The sequence below is a fragment of the Callospermophilus lateralis genome, chromosome 1 (assembly GCF_048772815.1).
Source record: "Callospermophilus lateralis isolate mCalLat2 chromosome 1, mCalLat2.hap1, whole genome shotgun sequence".
Classification (NCBI taxonomy): Eukaryota; Metazoa; Chordata; class Mammalia; order Rodentia; family Sciuridae; genus Callospermophilus; species Callospermophilus lateralis.
The window spans coordinates 42,823,635-42,845,322 of record NC_135305.1 but is presented as its reverse complement, the minus strand read 5'-3'; the positions used below and the strand labels follow the sequence as shown (position 1 = coordinate 42,845,322).

Below are 21,688 nucleotides of genomic sequence, written 5' to 3'. Positions count from 1 at the left end.
TCTCATAAAAATCCAGCTCACATGTAAGAAAATAAAAATAATGTCTTTTGAGAGTCTGGTGTTTATGAATGGAAATAATTAATATTGTGCAAATTCCTAGCCAAGGAAAAATGTGCAGAATAAAATATACATAACTACATATAGACCGAGTATGACTTTCTTAAAATGCTTGGGACAGAAGTGATTCATATGTTAGCTTCTCTCAGATTTTGGAATATCTGCATAGACTTTACTCACTGAGCAGCCCTGATTTGAAAATCTACTGAAATGCTCCAAAATCCAAAATATTTTAAGTGCTGATATGATGCTCAAAATATTTTAGATTTTGGAACATGTTGAATTTCAGATTGGGGGCAGTTAGGGATGCTCAACCCATATACACATATAATTACATATATAATGGCCACAGTTTCAAAGCTAAAAAAAAAAAGCTTTTCACAGTAGTGGTACATTCTCCACTTTGTGGTGACAGCAATAGATTTAGTGTTATCGCTATTTAGAGGCAGCTTGGACCCTGGTCAGTGTGCCACCCCCACTGCTTAGGGGAGGGGACTTGGACAGGAGTCTGCATTCCTTATAAGTCTTTGTTTACAACCAAAGCTTTATAAGAGCTTCAGACAAGGTTTCCTTTTGCAAGAAGTTTTGGTTTTGATATTCATTTAGGGGTGAAGAAACTGTTGTGTTGCCTCACTGCCAAACAGGGCAGAGAAGCACCAGTTGCTCTGCTCTTGATGCTGGAATCTGTATATATCAAAGAGGGGGCATCAAAACCGCAGCAACTGATTTGAAGATACCCTAGGTGGGTACGGAGGCAATCATTGGAGGAGAGGGTCATTCATGTGTGTTGGGGGAGGTCAGTTTGGGCACCAACTGATAATGTTGTTTGTTTTCGAATCAACAAGAGAATCAGAATTTGAGCGAAAAAGGTTGATGGTACCCTGATATTTCTAATCCCACTTCAGCATTTTTAGTATTTTCCACAGTGGATATAGCTGGTTAATAATAAAAATTGGCCCAAACAGTAAATCTCAAAAATAGTTCTAGAAAAGTTTTGGGTGCTGCCTACAGTCATGGTAATCACTAGCTGGAAATATGACAGTTGTGACCTTCAAATGTGGATGTGGAATGAATAAGAAGTACCTGAAATGTTGATGAAGGAAGGAAGGAAGAAGTCTAGTTCAATGCCTGCTCCTTTAATCCCAAGGTCAGGTTCTCCAAACCTTCCTCAAGGGGCTAGAAGTGCAACTGAGCCTCTCTAAACTCAGTCGTTTCATCTTCACTCCCAAACCTTTGTACCTAGAGATCAGAGCTGTAAATTCTCAGAGGTGCAGAGATTGAGGGAACTCTATAGTGGGCACAAGACAAAGGTCCTTTGGCAGGGAAATTCTACTGAACCTTTAGCTGAATTCAGATATGTACAAAAACAAATTTAGACCACCAATATGTGACACTGGTGTAACACCACAGAGAATTCTGGGTCTCCCTGAAAGAAGACTATCAGGCTACACCAGCAGTAACAGAGAGAAGGTCTGTGGTTGCCTCTTTGTCATGTTTTGATGTGCTCCCTTCCTCTTCTCTGCAGGTGGCCCTCTTCTGCCTGTGTTACCTATCCATGTCTCCAAGGTGCAGGCTGAAAGTAGACAGGAGGAAGCAGCTCATTGTTCTTAGCAATGATGATAGAGGTTTGGTGAGTAAGGAATTGGAAAGATTAGGAAAGCCTTTTTAAAAAGATAACTTTTGAATTTTACCCCAGGTTAGAGTTACTAAATATGAACATGAAATCCTAACTAGATCTAAATTTCAAAACCACAAATTAGGTTTGTTTTGTCCATATTGTTAAAGAAATTGATTTCTAAAGGTGAATGGAGTCAGGTAGGCAAAAACAGTGTTTACAGAAATAACAAGTGAGCTTCAAAAAATAAGAGGCAGCAAGTGCTGAAAAAGTTGAATGCTTCATTGGTCTTGTGCTCATTGGATGAGCAACTTCTGACTTTCCAGGATCCAAAACTGCCTGTGACTCATTTTATTTGTCCAATGGTAAATATTCAACCAGGGAAATGCTTGTGCTTGACTCATGTCCTGTAACTTCTAAAGATAATGGAGCTGATTCAATACAGACATTTTGCTTTGAGCAGGAGATTTTTAAATAAAACAATGTGAAAAGCTCTGGTTAACTCTAACCATTATTAGGCCTAGTGTTTTGCAAAGCAGACGATGTTCGTCTCTCCTTGCTTAAGAGCATAAATGAAGGTTTTTCTTGGATAAGACTCAAAATATATTTAAGTCCTGGAATGTTGTAGGTAAAGGCTGTGTTCCTTGAGAATGCTTCAAAAGATCTCTAATGGTATAATTCAAAAATGTGGGGATCAACATGGTAAAAATGTAGCAGCTCTGACTTTTATTTAAATAAAAATATGTTTTGTAACTTAGCTCTTCCTGAGTTGTTAAAGAGAGTGTCACAATTTCTTAGCTTTGTACTCAGCCAATAAGTTATCTTTGCTTGAATGATTCTATTCATTTATTTATTTACACTGCTGGGGATTGAACTCAGGGCCTCAAACATGCTAGGCAAGTGCTCGCCATGGAACTACATCCCCAGCACTGCTCAAATGATTTTAAAATTCACCTTTTTTGGGAGACTAGAGTTCACAGACACTGAAATTAATATAATATATGCATGAGTTAATCTTAAAGGAAGAGCCATGTAATTCTTTCTGCATCAAATTAAATTATTTTTTGGCAGAGGGAAATGCTTCTTTCTCAGGCTTATTAAAACTATAAAGGCAAAAGCAGAAAGAAACAACAATGCCACAATCCACAGAAGTATATATATTTAGGTACCTCTCAGGACAATAAACTGAAACATACCTTCTGGAAAAGTAGCTCGATAGTCAACGGATTCATTTGAAACCATTTCTGCAGTTGGGCTCACACTCCGGGCACTTACAAGCCTATCCAAATGTGGAGTGTGGACTCTTGCATCATAGCGAACTAAATCACTGTTGAGATCTTAAAACAGAGAGAGAGACAGGGCTTGTTAGACTTTGCTGTCACTGGTTTGAACACTTGACCCAATGCCCAGTGCTCACAGGTGTCATGGACTGCATGTGACAGCACACATAGATCTGTGACAAAGTTAAACTGGAATAACTGTATTTCTAAGAGAATTTCTTAAAACAAACAATAACAACAACAACAACAAATGCACCTTTTGTTTTCTTTCTCTTTTTCAGCCACAGGAAAAGCCCGAGTAATAATAAGAGTATTGCTGATACGGAGACAACACCAATAATCAATCCTGTAAAATTCTGATCTGGTTGAACTATTACTTTCCCAAGGACAGTTGAAGTGACTGCTTGCTTCCACTAAAAATGACAAAGAAAAAAAAGTCAGAATTTGGTCATGACAGATATAAAATATACCATCCAGGAACGGTTGTGATTTTTCTGGGCCCAAAATACCATCTGGTTACTACCATTCTAGAAGTGGCATAATTGCCTTCGGAGTAATGAGATTCCTAAATTCTGTCTCATTGTTTGAAGAATTAGGAATACTGATCCTCAAAGTACTCATATAATGCATGTAGCTGTTTGTAGTTATAACTGGGTAATAGGAATAAAAAGATAAAACAGTTTTTCATCTTGAGGAATGAAGTATATTAGGAGACAACACACAAATAAATCATTAGACTATAATGTGAACTATATCATGGGAGTAAGAAGAAAAAGTAAGAAATTAATTTTTCCTTACTAGGGAGAGTGGGGTGGATGACAGAAAGAACATCCCAAAGAGGCAAATAATCAATTTTTATAGGACAATAAAATCTTAGAATTTTTTTTTTTTTTTTTAAAGAACTAACCTTTATTTTTTTGTTTGCCTTTTAATGTGGTGCTGAGGATCGAATGCAATACCTTACTGGTGCTAGGACAAGCACTCTACACTGAGCTACAACCCCAGCCCCCTCAGAATATTTTTATGTCAGTTTTTAAAAATTTTGGTACTGGGGATTGAACTTAGGAGCACTTTACCTTTTCAATTTTTTTTTTTTTTAATTCGGAGACAAAGTCTTGCTAAGTTTCTGAGGCTAGTCCCAAACTTGTTGTGATCCTCCTGCCTCAGCCTCTGGAATCACTGGGATTATGGGCATGGGCATTACACCTGGTTTTTATATCAGTTTTGATACAGGGAGGAAACTTTGAGTTCCCTTCCAATTCTAACATTTTATGATTTTTGATTTATGGTTATTTTGAAATTCCAACTCTGATCTCATGATTCAGTATTCGATTTTTTAATTCTTTTGTAAGTCTTCATAACTTTACAGAAGACTCAAGGAATCCTTTAAAAGCCACTTATTCTTGTATAAACAAAATGTGATATATATACACAATCAAATATTATTCAGTCATAACAAGTAATAAAGTATTGATACATGTTTATGTTGATGAAACTTGAAAACATGCTAAGGAAAGTGAAAGCTAGACACAAATGGACAAATATTGTATAATTCCACTTACATGAAACATCTAGAATAGGCAAATTCATAGAGGCAGTAGATTAGAAGTTACCAGGGGATCAGGGAGAGAAGGGAATTTGGAGTTAGTGTTTAATGGTTTCATAGCTTCTGTTTGGGGTGATGAAAAAGTTTTGAAATTAGACAATGGTAATGGTTACACATTATGGGTGCAATTTATGCCACTGAATTTCACATTTAAAATGGTTAAAATGGAAAATTTTATATTATATATGTTTTACCACAATTTAAAGAAATTAATGATGTAATATAACAAATATAACAAAAAAGTGACCTGTACACTTTTAATGAGTGAATTGTATAGTATGCGAGCTACATTACAATAAAGCTGTTAAAAATAATGAAAGAATCATTTGGGTTCTAAGTTATCTGATTTAGCTATCTGCATGACAGAAGTTACATAAAATAGTTTATCTTTGGTCCAGTGCGTATGACTTCTTATATTTATGGAGGTCCATATATTTGTGATCACTGTGGTGGGCAGTGATATATTGGCTCTGGCCTCCTGGGGTGGTGAGAGATTTGGGGAAGGACATTTAGGTGTGCCCTTATCCCCACTGAGAATTTCAGTATGTTTTAAAAGAGAGGCATTGTGGATAGAAAGAACTTTTGATATCCAGCCTCATAAGCCTGGGGAAGGAGACACTGTGACAAAAAACCCCACTATTTCTAAAATAACAACTAGGAATTGAGGCTGAGTTGATGAGCCAAAGCCAACACACAAATGAGCTTTAATGATTTATTTTAAGCCTCCGAGTGACATAATTACACTGGCATCCTTATTTACATCATGAGACGAATGCAGGAACCCCACCTCTATATTTAGCTCGCTGTTCAATTTCAGCAGGTCATTGGGGACCGTACATAAAATGGCTTCAGAACGTGAGCGTATATTCTCACAGCTCTTATTTCCAACTTTTAACACTTCACCTTTAACTGCTTCAGGGTCAATATCATTTCCCTGGAAGAAAAAAAAAAAGAAAGAAAAGAGGATGTTAACCATTCACAGGTTTGCAGGAATTCTGACAATTATAGAGAAATATAGATGTATTGTAAATGCAGGCTAATTTGTTTGCAAAGGCATGTGATTTTATAATGTTCATTTTTGTGAGAATTGGGATGGAGAAGGGGAGTGTAACCATTTCAAGGCATTAATTAGGAATTACAGGACACAGCTTTTCCGACAAATCAGATTTTAGAGAAAAGGGAGAACCTTATTTTACGTTCTTATGTTGAATGGCATCTTATTCACAATAATCTTATTATTATCTTCAGGGGATATCAATATTTGACAAAAAAGAAGCCACATAGAGATTCAGTTGCTGCTCTGCCTCACACTACCTAATGCAATGATTCTCAACCTTGGCTTCACTTTTAGAAGCACATTTAGAGCTTGAAAAAATATTGATACCCAGGTCCCATCTCCAGAGAACTGATGTAATTGCCCTGCACCGAAAATTCCTTTTCTGAGTTGGGCAGTTTCTTATTTTTCTTACACACTTGAATCCAATGCATAAATGAATTCATTTTCAAAGAAATTTCTCTAAGATGCCACATGCCCTTCATTATGATTTGAGAGCACAATTACATTAGTTTGAACAATTATATTGTTACATGAGGATTTTTCAAAATTACTCAATTTGACATATTTAGTTTACTAAAGTTACCATCCAGAATTTTTAAAGCATCAACATTTTGTTGAAGACATCAATCATTAGCCTTGGGAAAGAAATGTAAACATGAATACAATTTCTCATATCAAGACTTAATGAGTACAGTTATTTATTAAACAAGTCATTACTTTAAGGAGAGATGTATCAAAACCTATTATCATTTTTCTCATAGACAAAAACCAGCAAGTAGTAACTATAGCCCTGCTACTTTGTTTATATAGTCTATAATAGTTGGTGAACGCTTTTACGTACAATGTCTCACTAGATCTCAACAGATTAATAAGTCAGATATTATTCTAGGAAAAGGATCTGGAAGGTATTTCCTTATAATATGAAGCTGAAATAGGATAAAAAAATGAACATAGACAAACACTATCCTTATGATATTCCTAGAGGCAGTATGAGCAATCCATTGATCCAGGTCAGCCACACAGGGCAATTCAACATAGAAACACATAAATCTAATAGGTCACTTTGGGGCTTCAAATGACAACTTGTTGGTTAGGTCTGAGGAGGGCCAAGGCCCTTACTCACATATTGGAGAGAATTCAGAGAATGACAGAGAAAAAGAAAAAGATTAAAGAGCTGGAAGGCTTGATTTATGAGAGAAGGACTAAAATGCTTGCTTAGATAATAAGTAAGGTTGGGGGAAGGGATGAACTCACTGCACTTCCATCGCCAAGGCTCATTCTTTTAGGCTAGGAGCTCCTTGGATGTTAAAGGCAAAATGAGAGCAGAGCATACAGCTGAACAATGAATCCCTTTTCACACACCAAGGAATAAATGATGAGCAATGAGTTACATGAAAAATTACCATCAGCTTTGTGTATGTGATTGTCATAAAAGCTGAAAAGTCCAGATATCACAGCAGTGATACTGACACTCCATGCCTATAAGGGAGGAGCTGATTTTCAACCAGGAAAAGTTAAAAAAAAAAAAAATAGGTATAGGCTACTTTTTGTCATTTAAAGTAAACATAGCATTATTGAGCTATTAAAAAAATGTGTATGTTTAGGACTCTTATTATTTGCTTTTTACTATTTATCATTGACTATCAACTATTATTAAAAAGATAACACATTTACAAAATCAGCTCAGTTCTTTAGTCACTGAAATGATAAAATATGGGCTTTTAAATAAAGCAACAGAAGAGAAACTTTCTGATCTTTAATCCTGTATGCATATAGAACAAAAGAATTATAATTATCTCATTCTATCCTGCAAAGACATCCCCATCTAGGTATTATTGTAATTCCTCATTACATACAGACAACTGAGTTTCAAGAAAGGACTAGGTCACAAAGGACATCAAATTCTATTGGATACAAAATCTGCTTACCATCTATCATGTGTTAGAGCCAGGTCTCCCCACTGAGAATACAAAGATGAATAGAGTTTCATTGTAATGGTAAGTGGGTGCATTTCTAAAACGAATACCAATGGTTCCCAATGTGTCACATTAGGATACACTTTGCCTTTTCCCTCTCCTACTCCGGCCAGGTGAGATTCTTTTTCTTTTTGATACTGGGGATTGAACCTAGGGGTACCTTGCCACTGAACTGATGACCAGCCCTTGCTCCTTTTTTTTTTTTTTTTTTTAAATTTTGAGACATGGTCTTCCTAAGTTGCTCAGGGCCTTGCTAAGTTGCTGAATCTGGTCTTGAACTTGCCATCTTCCTGCCTCAGCCTCCAGAGTGCTGAGATTACAGGTGTGTATCACCCGACCTGGCCGAGACACAATGTTTCTACTCTATTCAGGCCTGGGGATGCTACATGTCTGAGATGGCAAAAGAATAGAGCAAATAGGAGTGGAAATGAGTAAGAGTTGAAAAATTGCAATATAATAGAAGGGATCCTGCATGTTTTCACATCCAGGTGGTAGTGATGAATTTGAGTCAGTGAAAGCAGTAAGGTGCACATTGGTAGCAGCACACAGACAGGAACAGTTCAGTTCAGGGAGGTCACCAGCCGGAAATCAGTGACTGGGTGGTGGGTTGAATGAGATAAAACACTTCACTTGGGGGTGTAAGTACCTCGCTTAGAATCCAGGCACAGAACCTTCAAAGAAAGTTTTCAAACTGAGTTCAGCAAGATTTCAACAGATAACTGAAGGAAAAAGTTTCCTGTAGCTTTGAGACTAACCAAAACTAAGCTGGTTTCTTCACTGGTTACTGGGGATCTTTACTACTTCTGTACTTGGGGAACCACTGTGGAACCACAGGTGCTTGTCTGTGTGTCCTGGCTTACATATTTTCACAGAATACCTACTGTATGCAGCCCAGGAGAACACTATTGGAGAGTAAGATATCAGTGCCATAAAATAAAATGTTGATGCTGAATCCAATGACCTGAGAAAGAAAATCATTCCCTTCCACCTAGTCTAGAGTGAGAACTGGCCTCAGGGTAGTTGTGAGTGGGGTTGGCCTACAGTTGTAGGTAAATTAGTGGTGGAAGGAAGAATACAACCTCTGGTTGGAGTGGGCTGGTTCAGAATGATGGTTTCATCTAGGCCTTTTTCATGCTTAGTGTTTGATGACTGGCCTCCACCTGAGCTCTCAACTTTTGTTCTTGTGTTCACTGTGTCATAATTGAATCCCTATTCCCTGCCTCAGCTCATCTTCCTGCCCTTCTTTTCTGTTTGAGCTGAGTTTTCCAGATTGGTCTTTTGAAGCATGTCTATACCATATATCTCTATATGCACTAGAATAGGATAAAACTCCTGGGCAGTGTCAGGCCATCCTCATTCCATGTACTTTTCTAGTGACTACTTTCCAGGAAATATGTCCACGCACAAAAAGTCACATAATAAGACAAACAGGGAAAATATAAGGTTTCTTTAAACATAATCATATTTAAATGTAAAAAGTTTAGAGCTATTTCACTTAAAGAACTGTAGAGATATCTACATAGCATATGATACAAATGTTTTTCTTTTATGAAGGGTATTTTATTTATTTTGGCATACATTTAATGAAGATTAATATGAGAAGCTTTGCAATTTAGTTAATTTGCTGGAATTTGGATTCAAGAATCTGGAATGTGAGCCCTAGTGCTGTTATTTTCTCCCTGGGTGACCCTAAGATAAGTAAACTAATCTCTCTAAACCTGTTTTTCTAACTAAAAATGGGGATAACCATTACTGACCTCCAAATCTCATAGGTCCATGTAAAGTTCAAATGAAATAATATATGTCAAAGTACTGGATTCACTGTAAATTTCCTCCTAAGTGTGAGCTGCTGTTGATAGGCGCACTGTGTTCTACCATGTGTTCGGTCTACAACTGGCTCATGGACTTGAAGACTTGTTCATGAACTCCCTCCTACATCCATGCGGCTTCTAATTCATTCTGAGCAGTGACTGATCTTTGGCACCTATTATGTTCTCTTGCTTCAAACTTGGCTGCCCTTTAGCACACTGTTTTGTCACTGGGTTAACTGTTCATTGAGGCAACTCTTAAAACTAGGACTGGAAACTTCCATAATCCCTTCTTTAGCCAAGGGATTCCTTCAGGAATGTTTGGTTAAGGACCATGAGCTCTTCCTGGAAGTAAAGAATAAATCTCACTTCAAATACATTGTTGTCTCCACAGCACTTTCACTGGTGAAAGACAAACACGCTTTTCACTCATGGTTTGAATGGTAATTGAACAAGTCCAATATGAAATAAAATGGTCACCTTTCTTTTTTCTTTTTTAAAATATTTATTTATTTATTTTAGTTGTAGATGGACACAATACTTTTACTTTATTTATTTTTATGTGGTGCTGAGGATTGAACCCAGGGCCTTACATGTGCTAGGTGAACTCTCTACGGCTGAGCCACAACCCCAGCCCAAGGTCGCCTTTCTTTTGATAAAGGCACACTGTTGCTTTTCCAGAAAAAGCCTTCTCTTTTTATGCTTCATTTCCTTTTGTTTCTGCCTCAAGAAAGGGTTAAATCACTGTCATGATAAATGCATAAACATTCCTGTACACCTTAGATTTCTTCTTATACTTAAGGAAAATGGAATAAGGAATTGAATCATGATACCAAAACCATTGCTCCTGGCCCCACTGTTTACTGCTCTGTGACATGGCAGGGGGCTATACACTTGTTAGAGAAAAAGAGTAAATCTTTATATAGCCAAGAAAAGGAAGTGCTTTGTGCTTGTCTCCAGAAACCCCTTGGGCTATGTTAGAAATACCACTAATAGGATGAGGATGATGTCAAATCACGTTTTTCTTGGTCCAACAATTTTGAAGGATGTTGAATAATGGGTATTTACTTTATCGAAAAAGAAGTTTTCTCTTCTGCACAACACTGTGCTTGTAAGTGTAGATAAAGAATGATTTATCTCTCATCTGTCCATCATAGATACAGAAACAGAAAATAGAGTTTCTTTGGGCGTAAAACTCTTTGCACATAAACCTTTGTTTTCATCAAGAAAACCAAATGGAATCTTTCAAACAGCAAACACAGTAATTGTTGAAAGCAAAAGGTCACACTAGATTAGTTTTATTGAAAAAAAAAGTGATAAAAGCTCTTTCTTCTTTTCTAAAACTAATTAAAGAAGCAGATGAAAGAACTCTGCTGTGGTAAACGTGCTGTTCATTGAAGCAGGCTTCCATTTAATTTCATGCTGGGACTGCTTAATTATTGTGCAAAACACAATTGTGGGGTTAGTAAACTTGTATGAGTGTAGTGTGTGCACAAGTAAGTCGACAGATAACTATGATAGAAAAATCTGGTGGAAAAATCAGGAAAATTTCAGTAAAGACATTGGTTAGATGGAGATGACCTATGACAAGCTATTTTATTGTTAAATAAGGATGCTCTGTGACATGGCAGGGGGCTATACACTTGTTAGAGAAAAAGAGTAAATCTTTATATAGTTGCTCTGTGTTCATTCATATTTGCATGCAGATAATCTTTCACAAAAATTTTCTGAATGTGTATAACAATACATTGGAGGATGAACATATTGCTGTTTTTTAATGACTAGGGCTATGGATAATTAAAGTCCTAATCATTTTGTCTATTTTATTATTATTTGAAGTAAAAATGACTGAAGTGACATGACAGAGTTATATTCTAGTTTTTGTTCTACTATTTCATCACTTGTCAAACCACTTAACCCCTCTGAACTTCAGTGTTCTTTATTTGCAACAGCCTGGCTTAGAAAGATGATCTGTTATTTATCTCTATTAAATTATATTTAGAAGCTAACATATTCCTAAGATGGGAGAAATCCAGTTCCATTTATAAATCAGCTTAGAGGAGACAACACCCAGATAGAAAGTTCCACATATTATAAGAAAATACAGAATTGCAATTTTGCATTTACTTTCATGGTCCTTACTTTGTATCTTACAATGAGCACATTCAGCTGAAATAAGAAAAGCATAGCACCATCAGGACAATGAATTACAGGAAGCCTATTTAAATAGATTTGCGTTCTGCATTTGCTACTTTTAAACATACACCAAGGAAGGGTTTTAAAATACTTCATTAAAAAGCCATCCACAATTAAACTTATCTTTTAGTCTTATGTCAAAAAATTGGTTATTCAGAGCTTCGGCATTTGCTGATGTATCATAATATACAATAACCAAGTATAATTATTCTATTCACATAGATATAAAGTCAATAAAGTTCAAGTTGATGACTTCAGAGAACATTTAAAGCAATTCTTACCTTAATTTCTAGTACATTTTCATTACCCATTGAGATCACCACTGGCTTTTCAAAAGGCTTAAACACAGGATTATGTACATAAGTGAGATCAAAGTATTTGGAAAGGATCCCGTCTAACACGAACAAGGCTTTGGTCTTCAGTGGGAGTTGCAGATTCAGCTGTTGCAGTGAGGGAGTTGTGCAGCAAATTATCTCTGAATTTGAGCGATGCTGACATGCCTATAGGAAGACAAAATACCCACTGTCAATAGGACAGAGTATGACAAAATCCATAGTAACTTTCACATTTCACAACTTCAACTGAAAATACACAATTGTCAAAAAAAAATCTGCATTTAATTTCCTAATGTTCAAGAACACAATTCTAGAAACTTGGAAGATGCAAAATTTTTCAAACAATCCAGTCTTCGGAGGAACACAGCTTCACTGGCCCAGAAAAAGCTATGTTGATCTATCTGCAACTAGCCCTCACTCCATCATTTTATTTTCCTTAAGACAGGACAGTGACCTGGAGAGACTGCCTTCTGGTCTTGTGAAGCAGCTATGAATGAGTGGAAGCTGGACTTTGGGGTTAGAAGTTCTTGGTCTAGGTCCTAGCTTTAACTCAAGCTGTGAGAACAGAGGCAAAGCCCTTCCTTAGAAACTCAGTTTTCTTATTTAGGAATTAAGATTAAAAAGTGATTCACAATGCGGGACATTGTATGGCAAAGTGCTTCACAAATTACCAAGTATCGTATGGTTAAGATGTAAATAAATATGTAGTTACATAATGTTGATAGTGTTTTAAGCTATTAACCATTGAGTTCTAGGATCTGTGTAGAATGTTTTATAAGGTTGATCTCATTTAATTCTCTGATAATCCTGAAGATACGTGCTATGAGCATCCAGTTTACAGATGAAGAAACTGAGCTTGGCAGAGATCATTAGATCAGGTCACAGCTCTAAGAGACAGAGTGGAGTGCATATATCTCAGGCCATTACAGAGGACACTCACTGTTGTAGCGCCCATGTTTTGCTTTGTGTTTATTATATATTCTACATTGGTACATTTTTTCCTATGCTCCCTATTTTAAAAAGACTCAGCTATTATTATTTCATGGGCTTTCATCTCTCATTTCAAATCTTCCCCTTTGAAATTCTGATTTATGGAATTTTGGAAAATGTAGTTTCCTCTTGATTGTACTTAGACTAAAGCCAGCAATACACAGTGGTACATTTAAGGTTAAACAGTTGTGGTTTTTTTTTTCCCCCCAAGGAAAGGACAAACAAGCAACAACATCCCTTAGATTTCCTTTTCTTTGACAAGTATAGTTGGAGATAAAACAATTACTTATGCCACAATAGAAAAAGGCCTCAGGATATTCATAAAAAGCACAAACAGAATTCGGTGCTTGATATGTTGTTTTAAAAATAATTTAAACATTTAGTCTACATTTAAAAATATGTGTTGTAAGCAGATAAAACAGTAATATGATATGAACTAAAACTGATATAATTTAGTTTTATCTCAAATTAATGCTGTAATGCTAAAAAGTATTCCTACCATCTTGAAAAGTGACAATGAACAATTTTATTGTCATCACAATGATTTTCCATATAACAACAATAATTTGAAGCTACACAATAACCAGCAGGCTTCTGGGATATAATGTGCATTAACAAATTAATATATCTTTTGTTAAGAAGATCATTATTATTATAATGATTTGTGTGTGGTGCTGGAGATTGAATCCAAGCCGCCTGCATGCTAGACAAGTGCTCTACCACTAAGTTACACCCCTAGCTTTGAGAAGGCAATTATTTTCATTTTAAAAGATTTGAGTTTATTGGATTAAAGTTATTGTAGCTGGAGATATATATAAATCAGACTTGACCATGAGTTTTTATTTGTTAAAAAATAAATGTTCTATTGTAACAATCTGTTTGTGGCTTAAGCAACGAAAGTTTACATTTCCAGACATGTTAACAGATAAGATTTTTATCTTCTATCATTGCCTAGCTCTTCCCTGGGATATGCATCTCTGATACCTAGAAAGTTTTCAGTAATTATTTGATTACATATAAATGAATGAAGCTAAGAACTGTTCTATCTATCATCTTAATGCTGGTGAGGGAAATCAAAGCTAATTTAGTTATTATTTTAATAATGTAGGTTTGTTAGCAATTAGATAAATTAATAATTTCTTGGATTTCTACTTTAAAAAGTCACATGCCAACACCAAAGAGGGTTACTGCTGTTCTTATTTGGTTAGTGAAATATTGTTATCTTAGTCGTGGAGAACTGACGTCTTCCAAATTAATAGCAGTGGTATTCTAACATTGTTTGTGGCCATGTGTGGGGATTGTCTTCAAAGCCTTTTACTTCATGCGGTGACTCCCTGGAGCACAATCTCTCAGGAATATGATAAAAATCTAATAATACCCTTTAGAGGTGATGCAATGTGGCTGATTGAGAAGGTCAAAAAAAATCTCATTTGAGATGACCCTATTGTTTGGTGATTTAGCTTGACATTTTTAGCCCCAAATTGGTTTTTGTAATTAAAGAACATGGTGGGTTTAGGCTTCAAGAAATATTGGATGAGAAATCTCAAAGAAAGTGCTGTAATTCAATCTATCACTTGCCCTGTCCAGACCCTGTTGAACGGGAGCACTTAGAACTTTCATTCTAAGTTGAGTGCACAAGTCCAACTAGATTAGAAAAACACATCAACACAAAGTGTGGGGCCACTGGAAATAACTCCAACCTTCCTAAATTCTAAATAAAAATGACCATTTTAAGGTGACCCATTGAAATTAATGGGCCAGTTACTTTTAAGGAGGTATTCAGTTAAATTCTGATTGATCTTGCAAGTAAATAAGGAAAGATGGAGGAAAGATAAATAATATCCACACTCTAGGAGATAACTAGTTTAATGCTCTCTCATTACTTGATAATGTATTAACAAAAGGGCAGGAAGAATGATAAGAAGAATGGAAGGTTAAGAAAATATTGTAGTCTGCTGCTTCAGAAAGATGCTGTAGCAAGGTCAAAGGCTTTATCCAAGGGTTTTATCGGGACAAAAGGGTCAATAGTCTATGATGCACTAGGGGGTGGAGGAATGCTGTGATTTCTATATTCACTGACTGTCTTTAAAAACACTGCAACACTGTCTCCAGTTGGTAATCTTCATTTGCTTCTAAACAGTGTGTGTGTGTGTGTGTGTGTGTGTGTACACGTTTACAATGTCAGCCCAATTAATTTAGAAGACATCAGTTCTCTGCGACTAAGATAATAATATTTTATTAACCAAATAATTTTAGTTGTTGAATAAAAAAATACAATTTCATCTATGCTGAAGAAGGGAACTAGCAAATACTAAAGGCAAAACTGAAACGTCCCACCTGTCCTGAAAGTCAGAATTCTGAGTGAAACCATCATTCCAAGGACTTACCACTGTATAGTTCCTTCCTGCTTCATGCACATTTATTACCAGTCTTGGGACGCTAACTGAATTCAGATTTTTTCCAACTCCTATTATTGTGCTCCCACCACTGGCAAAATAAAATAGAAAAATGGTAATATTGAGAGGTTCTTTCCACCAAGTATTTTAAGAGAGAGGTTCAATTTTTATCAAAAGCTGTGATTACATGTCAGAGGAACCGCCAAAATCAAATGGAAATTTGGGGGGTGTGTAACTCTTTTTTGGAAATAACTTATTTAACTTGAAAATATGAGTTCAAGTTCATATTTCATAAGCCAAAAAATGCTGAAAATTGGATTTTTATTTACAAAATACACAATAGAAATTTTTTTCTTTGAAAAAAATACAAAGAAAAACATATGTAACTATCATTGCTAGACTGATAGAAATAGCGGAAATAGGGCAAATTGAACAGAGTCCAATGAGATACTGATTCAAAGGGAGCCTGGTATGGGGAAAAGCTGTGCAAAGCAGGACTGACAAAAAATACACTGAAGAGTGGAAAAAAAGGGTTTTTTTTTCTTGCACTGTGATTAGTATAGAATTGATGCATGTGTAATATACGTGTTTACATACTTATGATGTCACATTAAACTGTTTTATGGTAATTTGTTTAAAATGTAATTAAATAGGATGAAAGCTTCCAGGCATAAACTAACATTGATATAGTAAAAAATACTCAAAACTTAAATGTAGTTTTTTTCTACCAAATCGGAAAGTCAGCCTTGAAAGAAAAATGCCAGCGATAAAACTGCAACTTTTCTTGACTCTTCTATACAGCCAAATAATCCCTATGTTCATTACTTTCTTACACTGTCAGAAATTTTTACTTACCTAATAAAGGATTTGGTTGGTTGAATTTCAAAGACAACAGGGTCTTCCCGATAACTGAAGCTGCTGGTCTCTCGGTTGGCTAAGTCAATTTTCAATTTCACCGGAAACTCAGCTGAAATGGTTTGGGCTGGGGTATAACATTCGAGAATACTATTTGACACACTGAACGACAACAAAAAATAATAAAATAAAATAAGAAAATGAACCTTAGCTATTAGAGATACACATAATTTAGAATTATAAAGGATCCATAAATCAAAGGGTATAACTCAATGGCTCCTAAATGGGAATTTCCTGCAGTGATCTAGAAAAAAGCCTTTTCTAGTGTAGGCTGTTTACATTTGACTAGAGCCCAAACTTAGCTTTGTTGTTGAAAGGCCATCCTTGACTTCAAAACATTTGGCATTTTCAGCAACCTTTAAAGTACTTTCGTCACTTGAAGCTACTCATCTCTTTCAACTCCAAGAAGCAGAAATGTAACCTCCTTCCAAATCCAATCTCCCCCATTTCTCTCCAAACTGACTTATTCTAATTTTAAATCTCACTTGAACAGTTTAATCTGTTGTCAATTACCAGAACCTCAAGCTCATAATAAAGCTTCAATATTGAGATATAACAAAAAAGAGGATGAATGGGAAGACAAAACTCAAAAGTGGGATTAATAAATAAAAAGGGAAAGGTAGAAAATTCAGCAAAAGAGTAGATGGATTTGGGAAGGAGAGAGTCTTGTTAGCAAGGGAGTAAACAATAAACATCTTGATTTTTCTCCACACAAAAAGGCACAAACTTGGCTTGATTTGTTAAGTAAAGATAGTAATCTAACTTGGCAGATGCAACAAAAAAGAAATTCACAACACCTTTTTAAAGTACATGTTTTTCCACCAATTGAAATGTGTCTAGAATTCCCACTGTTTAGATACTTTCCAGTTAAAGTAAGTAAAGTGCCTCCAGCCTTGGGACCATAGCTTGGAGAAATACTGGTTATTATAGGATCCTGAACAGAAGACAAAAACAAAACAAAGTAACTTTTTAGTTTTATAATTATAAATAGATTAAGTAAAAATCACTCATCCTAGTTCATGAGAAAAGAATGCTTAGACTTACTACATAAGAAAAAGTACTATATTGTGCTGTGCCCCGACTGTTTGAAATAGTTATGGACAGATTGAAATTTTCATTCATAGCAGGACCAACTGTGCATTTTAGCCTGAAAAAAAGCAAAGTTTAATATGTTAGAAATCCACAGATATTTTCTGGTTAGGTTGTCTTTTATGATGGGACATGAACTCCACAATGAGCTAACTCACTCTGCATAACAAGCAGTTTCATTAAGCATTAGGACTGAAAACTGTATAATCTGATTTCTGTACTATTATGCTAAACTTATATTGACTATAGTATAGTATTTACACATTTAAAACAGGAAATGTTAGACCTGATCAATGCAGACCTCCTCAACTTAAAAGTAAATCATAACTAAACCTATAAAATTGTAGGGATAATGTCTGACACACTTAGGAAAAGCAATGGTATTCAGTATCATATGAAACAATGTGCAAGCTACAAATAAGCCAAATCCTCCATCAAAGTTTTTCATCAGGTACATTTCTGTTACTATACTTGTGACATGTTTATTTAAATTACTTAAAGAATAGTGAAATTCTGATAGCTTTCCATAAAATTATTTCTGAATAAATAATCTTATAGTTCTGAAAAAATTTTGTATATTATTTGTTTTCTTAAGTAACTATAAAAGAAGATAATGATTATGTTTCAGTTTTACAAATCCTAATTTATGATGCAGTAATTAAAAGAGTTTTGGAAAACTTACACAGGAGATTTCTAGAATAAATTTGTTTTGTCATTGAGCCAGCACATATGACATTAATTGATGTTTCAGTTTCAATAAAATGAAGGAGTTTAGATCTTTTATAACCTTGGAGTAAGTTCTGTTTTTAGATAAAATAATCACTTGATAGAATAGGTTCAGCCATAAAGATTCAACAAATAAAACTTTGGTTGTTGTTGCTACAGAACTGATAATTTCCAGATTGTCTGTTCATTATGGGATGCAGAATTTATAGAATGAAACTGATGAAATTACGTTATGTGCATACATGAATATATAACAACAAGGCCCATTATTATGTATAATTATAATGCACCAATAAAAAAATCTTTTAAACAAAAGTACATGTAGCATTTAGTAGAATAAGCACAGATCTTGGATCTGAACAGCTGTGTTTGAAAGCCCATTTCTGACTCTCTGGAATATTCCTGCTAAGTTTCACTCTACCTCTCTGAATTCTGGGGACTTCTTTTGTGTAAAATAAGTCACCATTCCCAGGACTTTGGGGGTGGCTCAATGAGACACACCCCAAAAATGGTGCTGATAAATAGTAGCTTAATAAACTTTAGTTCATCCAAAAAGAGACTTAAATTTGTGATTGAGTGACTTTAATACACTACCAAGGTTTAGCAGATGAATTAAAAAAATGGGATATATACTTTGAGCATTTTACTTTTTTTTTTTTTTTAAATAAAAAAATGTCTTGGAGACTGTATCTGAAGACTCTAAAGATGGAGTGTCATGCTTTCAAATCTACCCAGACAATTTCTGAAGAGGTGTTACATAAATGGTTGAAAAACTTTATGTAGACCATATCATTTTTGTCTTTCCCTAATCCCCATAACTAAATAGGGAAAGAACAAAACAAACCTGCTAAGGACATGCAACCAAGGCCCTCATTAATTTAAGAAATGAGCTTTCTGTACAATTTTTTTCTTTTTACAAACACACTTTCAAAAACAAAACCCAACCCTGCAAGACATTTTAAGATCCTTACGTATTTTTTGTGCTCTCACTTAAGGTCAAGGTGCAGCTCTCATTTCCAAGGAGAACTTTGGTTTTTTTTAAATCAAATTTATTGTTCTTCTTGAATCCAAAGTCCCAGCCACATATGGTCAGCATTGTCCCTCCTTCAAGGGGTGCACTAGTTGGAAAAACCTATGAGGATACGTAGAACTTTAGAAAAAAAAAATCCAGTGTATTATTATTTTTCATGTGTGGAAAACAATGTATCCTTCAAGAGCATAAAATTTTCCATTCTCCCACAATCCAGTAAAGGTTGAATTTTTACTGAAGGAAAGGGTTTCAAATTCCAGAGCATCTGGAACAAACATTAAAACTACCTGATCATGCTATGAAATAAGCTATTTTCAGGAGAATCAGAGATGGAACAAAGAGCAGAGAGTCCGGGTGGGAATGGGGAGGTCTTTGGGGCCACTCTGAAATTAATTAATTTCTTGAGCTTTTTTGGGCAGCAGTAGTCACTGCTTGTAACTGATTATAATTCCTTCATGGTCTCCAGATCAAAATGATCCAACCTCCTGACAGGCCCTGTAAGCCAAGATCCAATGTATGCCTTGGTACCCAGCATTTTTTTACAGTATGAATTTCTCCTTGGCTGGGGAGGACTTTGGGGATGGCTCAATGAGACATACCCCCAAAATGGTGTTGATAAATAGGCAGTTACCCTAATATCCAACATATTGATGGTATTCAAATCTGCCACCCATTCATTCATTATTTCTCCTATGTTCCAATAAATAAGTGAATCTACTTCTTAAAGCCTAATAATTCACACTTTATATCATAGACTCAAGATTTTTCATTATTTTCCAAAGATGGTCACTATTTGATGTACAGTAAATACATAATGTACTATTAAAAATTATGTGAAATTCAGTACATACAATATATTATTTCTATTGGAAGTAGAAAAAAATGCTCGGAATTGGAGAGCACCTCAAATCCATGTGGTAAAATTTTTTCTAATTCTCTCCATTGACATTATTTTACATCTTATTTTGAAGATTTTTTTTTTTTGCCTCATGACATGTTCAATGGTCAGTAAATAACAGGTTCACTGTATCAATACAGGCTTATTTTTGGTGTGTTAAAAGTGAAATTTTAATTTATAACTAAAATGTTGGCAAGTATAATATAATACAGCATTCAATGCTTTTGAAGTTTGTAAGACAACTGTTCTTAGGTTAAAACTAGTTAAACAAAACACATTTGCAAGTTAAAAATAAGCTTTTCTTGGGCAGCTTTGTGACAATTGAGAAAGGAAATGCTCTTTTGGGGGGACATATTGTAAATTGTGCTGTGAAGTACAATGGTGGGAAACCGTAGTACCAAGATAGAGGCAACTCAAAACCCAGCAAAGGTGTTTGCTAAAGCCCACTTTGTGTAAGTCTGACAACTGAGAGGACTTTTTAGCAAAATTCAAATTTGCAAACATTCCCATCCTTCCTAAGTAAATAATTGCAAGCCAAAGTCTTAACTTAACCCTTGTTACCAAACCCTTTTAAAGTCTCAGCTTAATGCTTTTATGATGGCCATTCTACCCATACAAATCCATTACACAGTTGTTCCTTTCATAAAAATTTACCTCATCCACGTCCAGCAAATCAGCACTGTTAGGAAAAAAAAATCTGTTTATTATTATGTTAGAAATCCAGTAGGAGAGAATAGGACATCCAACCCTCCCAGGACTCTCTTCAGCCTAAGGCCATCACACAGCTGCTATTCCCATTTCTGAGGAGGAGACTTCCCCATCCAAAGCAGCTGCCCAAGGCTGATGTCAGCCCCATCCCACTGCCTACATCCCCCATCTCTAAGTAAAAACTGAAGACTGTCACTTAATACACAGATTCTCTCCGTCCCCTGCCCCCTCTCTTTTGTACAGGGGCATTCTACCACTGAGATGCATCTTATATCCCCAGACCTTTTTATATATGATTTTGAAAAAGGTCTTCCTAAGTTGCCAAGGCTGGCAAATGAACTTGAGCTTGCACCCCTGCTGTCTCAGCCTCCAGAGTTGCTGGGATTACAGGCATATGCTACACATCATCTCTTGTATGAAAGGTAAAGGCACTGGGTGATGATTTAAAAAGACACTGATTTGGTGTCCTGGCAGTAGAAATGGATATTATCAACCCTCTGCTAGATCCTCAGAATTTGAAAAGCCAGCTAGGTTTGGCTTTATTCTGGGCTGAGCATTTTTCCCTTAGCTTATGGGGGTAACCTTCATTCTTCCAGAGGAAGAGGAAGGAAGCAGCCGTGGACCACACACCCTTGGATAGACCCAACAATGGGCTGGCAAACTCAGCTATCCTGAAGTGCAGAGAAACTCCCTGTGCAGGAAATGAGTGTCCGGCATAAAGCCTCAGAGGCTGGGTGGCCTATCTGTCTGAACAGGGGAGACGGAGCCACAAAAGTAGCTCTCTTCCTCTTATAGGTGAGAGACTGTGCCACTGGTGGGTACATTCCAAAAGTATTTTAAATGATCATGCTTTTTAAATGCATTAAAATAAAAATCTAAGAAAGCTTATAAAAACCTTGAATATTAAAATTCACAAAGGAAACCTCCTTTCTGCTTTAGCAGAAAAATAGTCACAAATATGCTGGTAGCAGTTTAGTGCCTGCACATCCTCTACCCCCCAGAAGAT

The 21,688-nt window shown here is 35.8% G+C and overlaps 1 protein-coding gene across 1 annotated transcript in view; it reads right to left on the bottom strand.

Annotated features, from left to right (window-relative positions):
- Met (MET proto-oncogene, receptor tyrosine kinase) overlaps positions 1 to 21,688 on the bottom strand; it is a 108,999-nt gene that overhangs the window by 20,320 nt on the left and 66,991 nt on the right. Inside the window, exons 6-14 of the mRNA XM_076834151.2 lie at positions 19,018 to 19,178; positions 17,276 to 17,378; positions 17,029 to 17,165; positions 16,172 to 16,333; positions 15,308 to 15,407; positions 11,877 to 12,095; positions 5,346 to 5,492; positions 3,209 to 3,365; positions 2,869 to 3,009 (exon numbers count right to left, since the gene is read on the bottom strand). Coding sequence (XP_076690266.1) covers positions 2,869 to 3,009; positions 3,209 to 3,365; positions 5,346 to 5,492; positions 11,877 to 12,095; positions 15,308 to 15,407; positions 16,172 to 16,333; positions 17,029 to 17,165; positions 17,276 to 17,378; positions 19,018 to 19,178 — 1,327 coding nt within the window. The remainder of the gene's footprint in view (positions 1 to 2,868; positions 3,010 to 3,208; positions 3,366 to 5,345; positions 5,493 to 11,876; positions 12,096 to 15,307; positions 15,408 to 16,171; positions 16,334 to 17,028; positions 17,166 to 17,275; positions 17,379 to 19,017; positions 19,179 to 21,688) is intronic.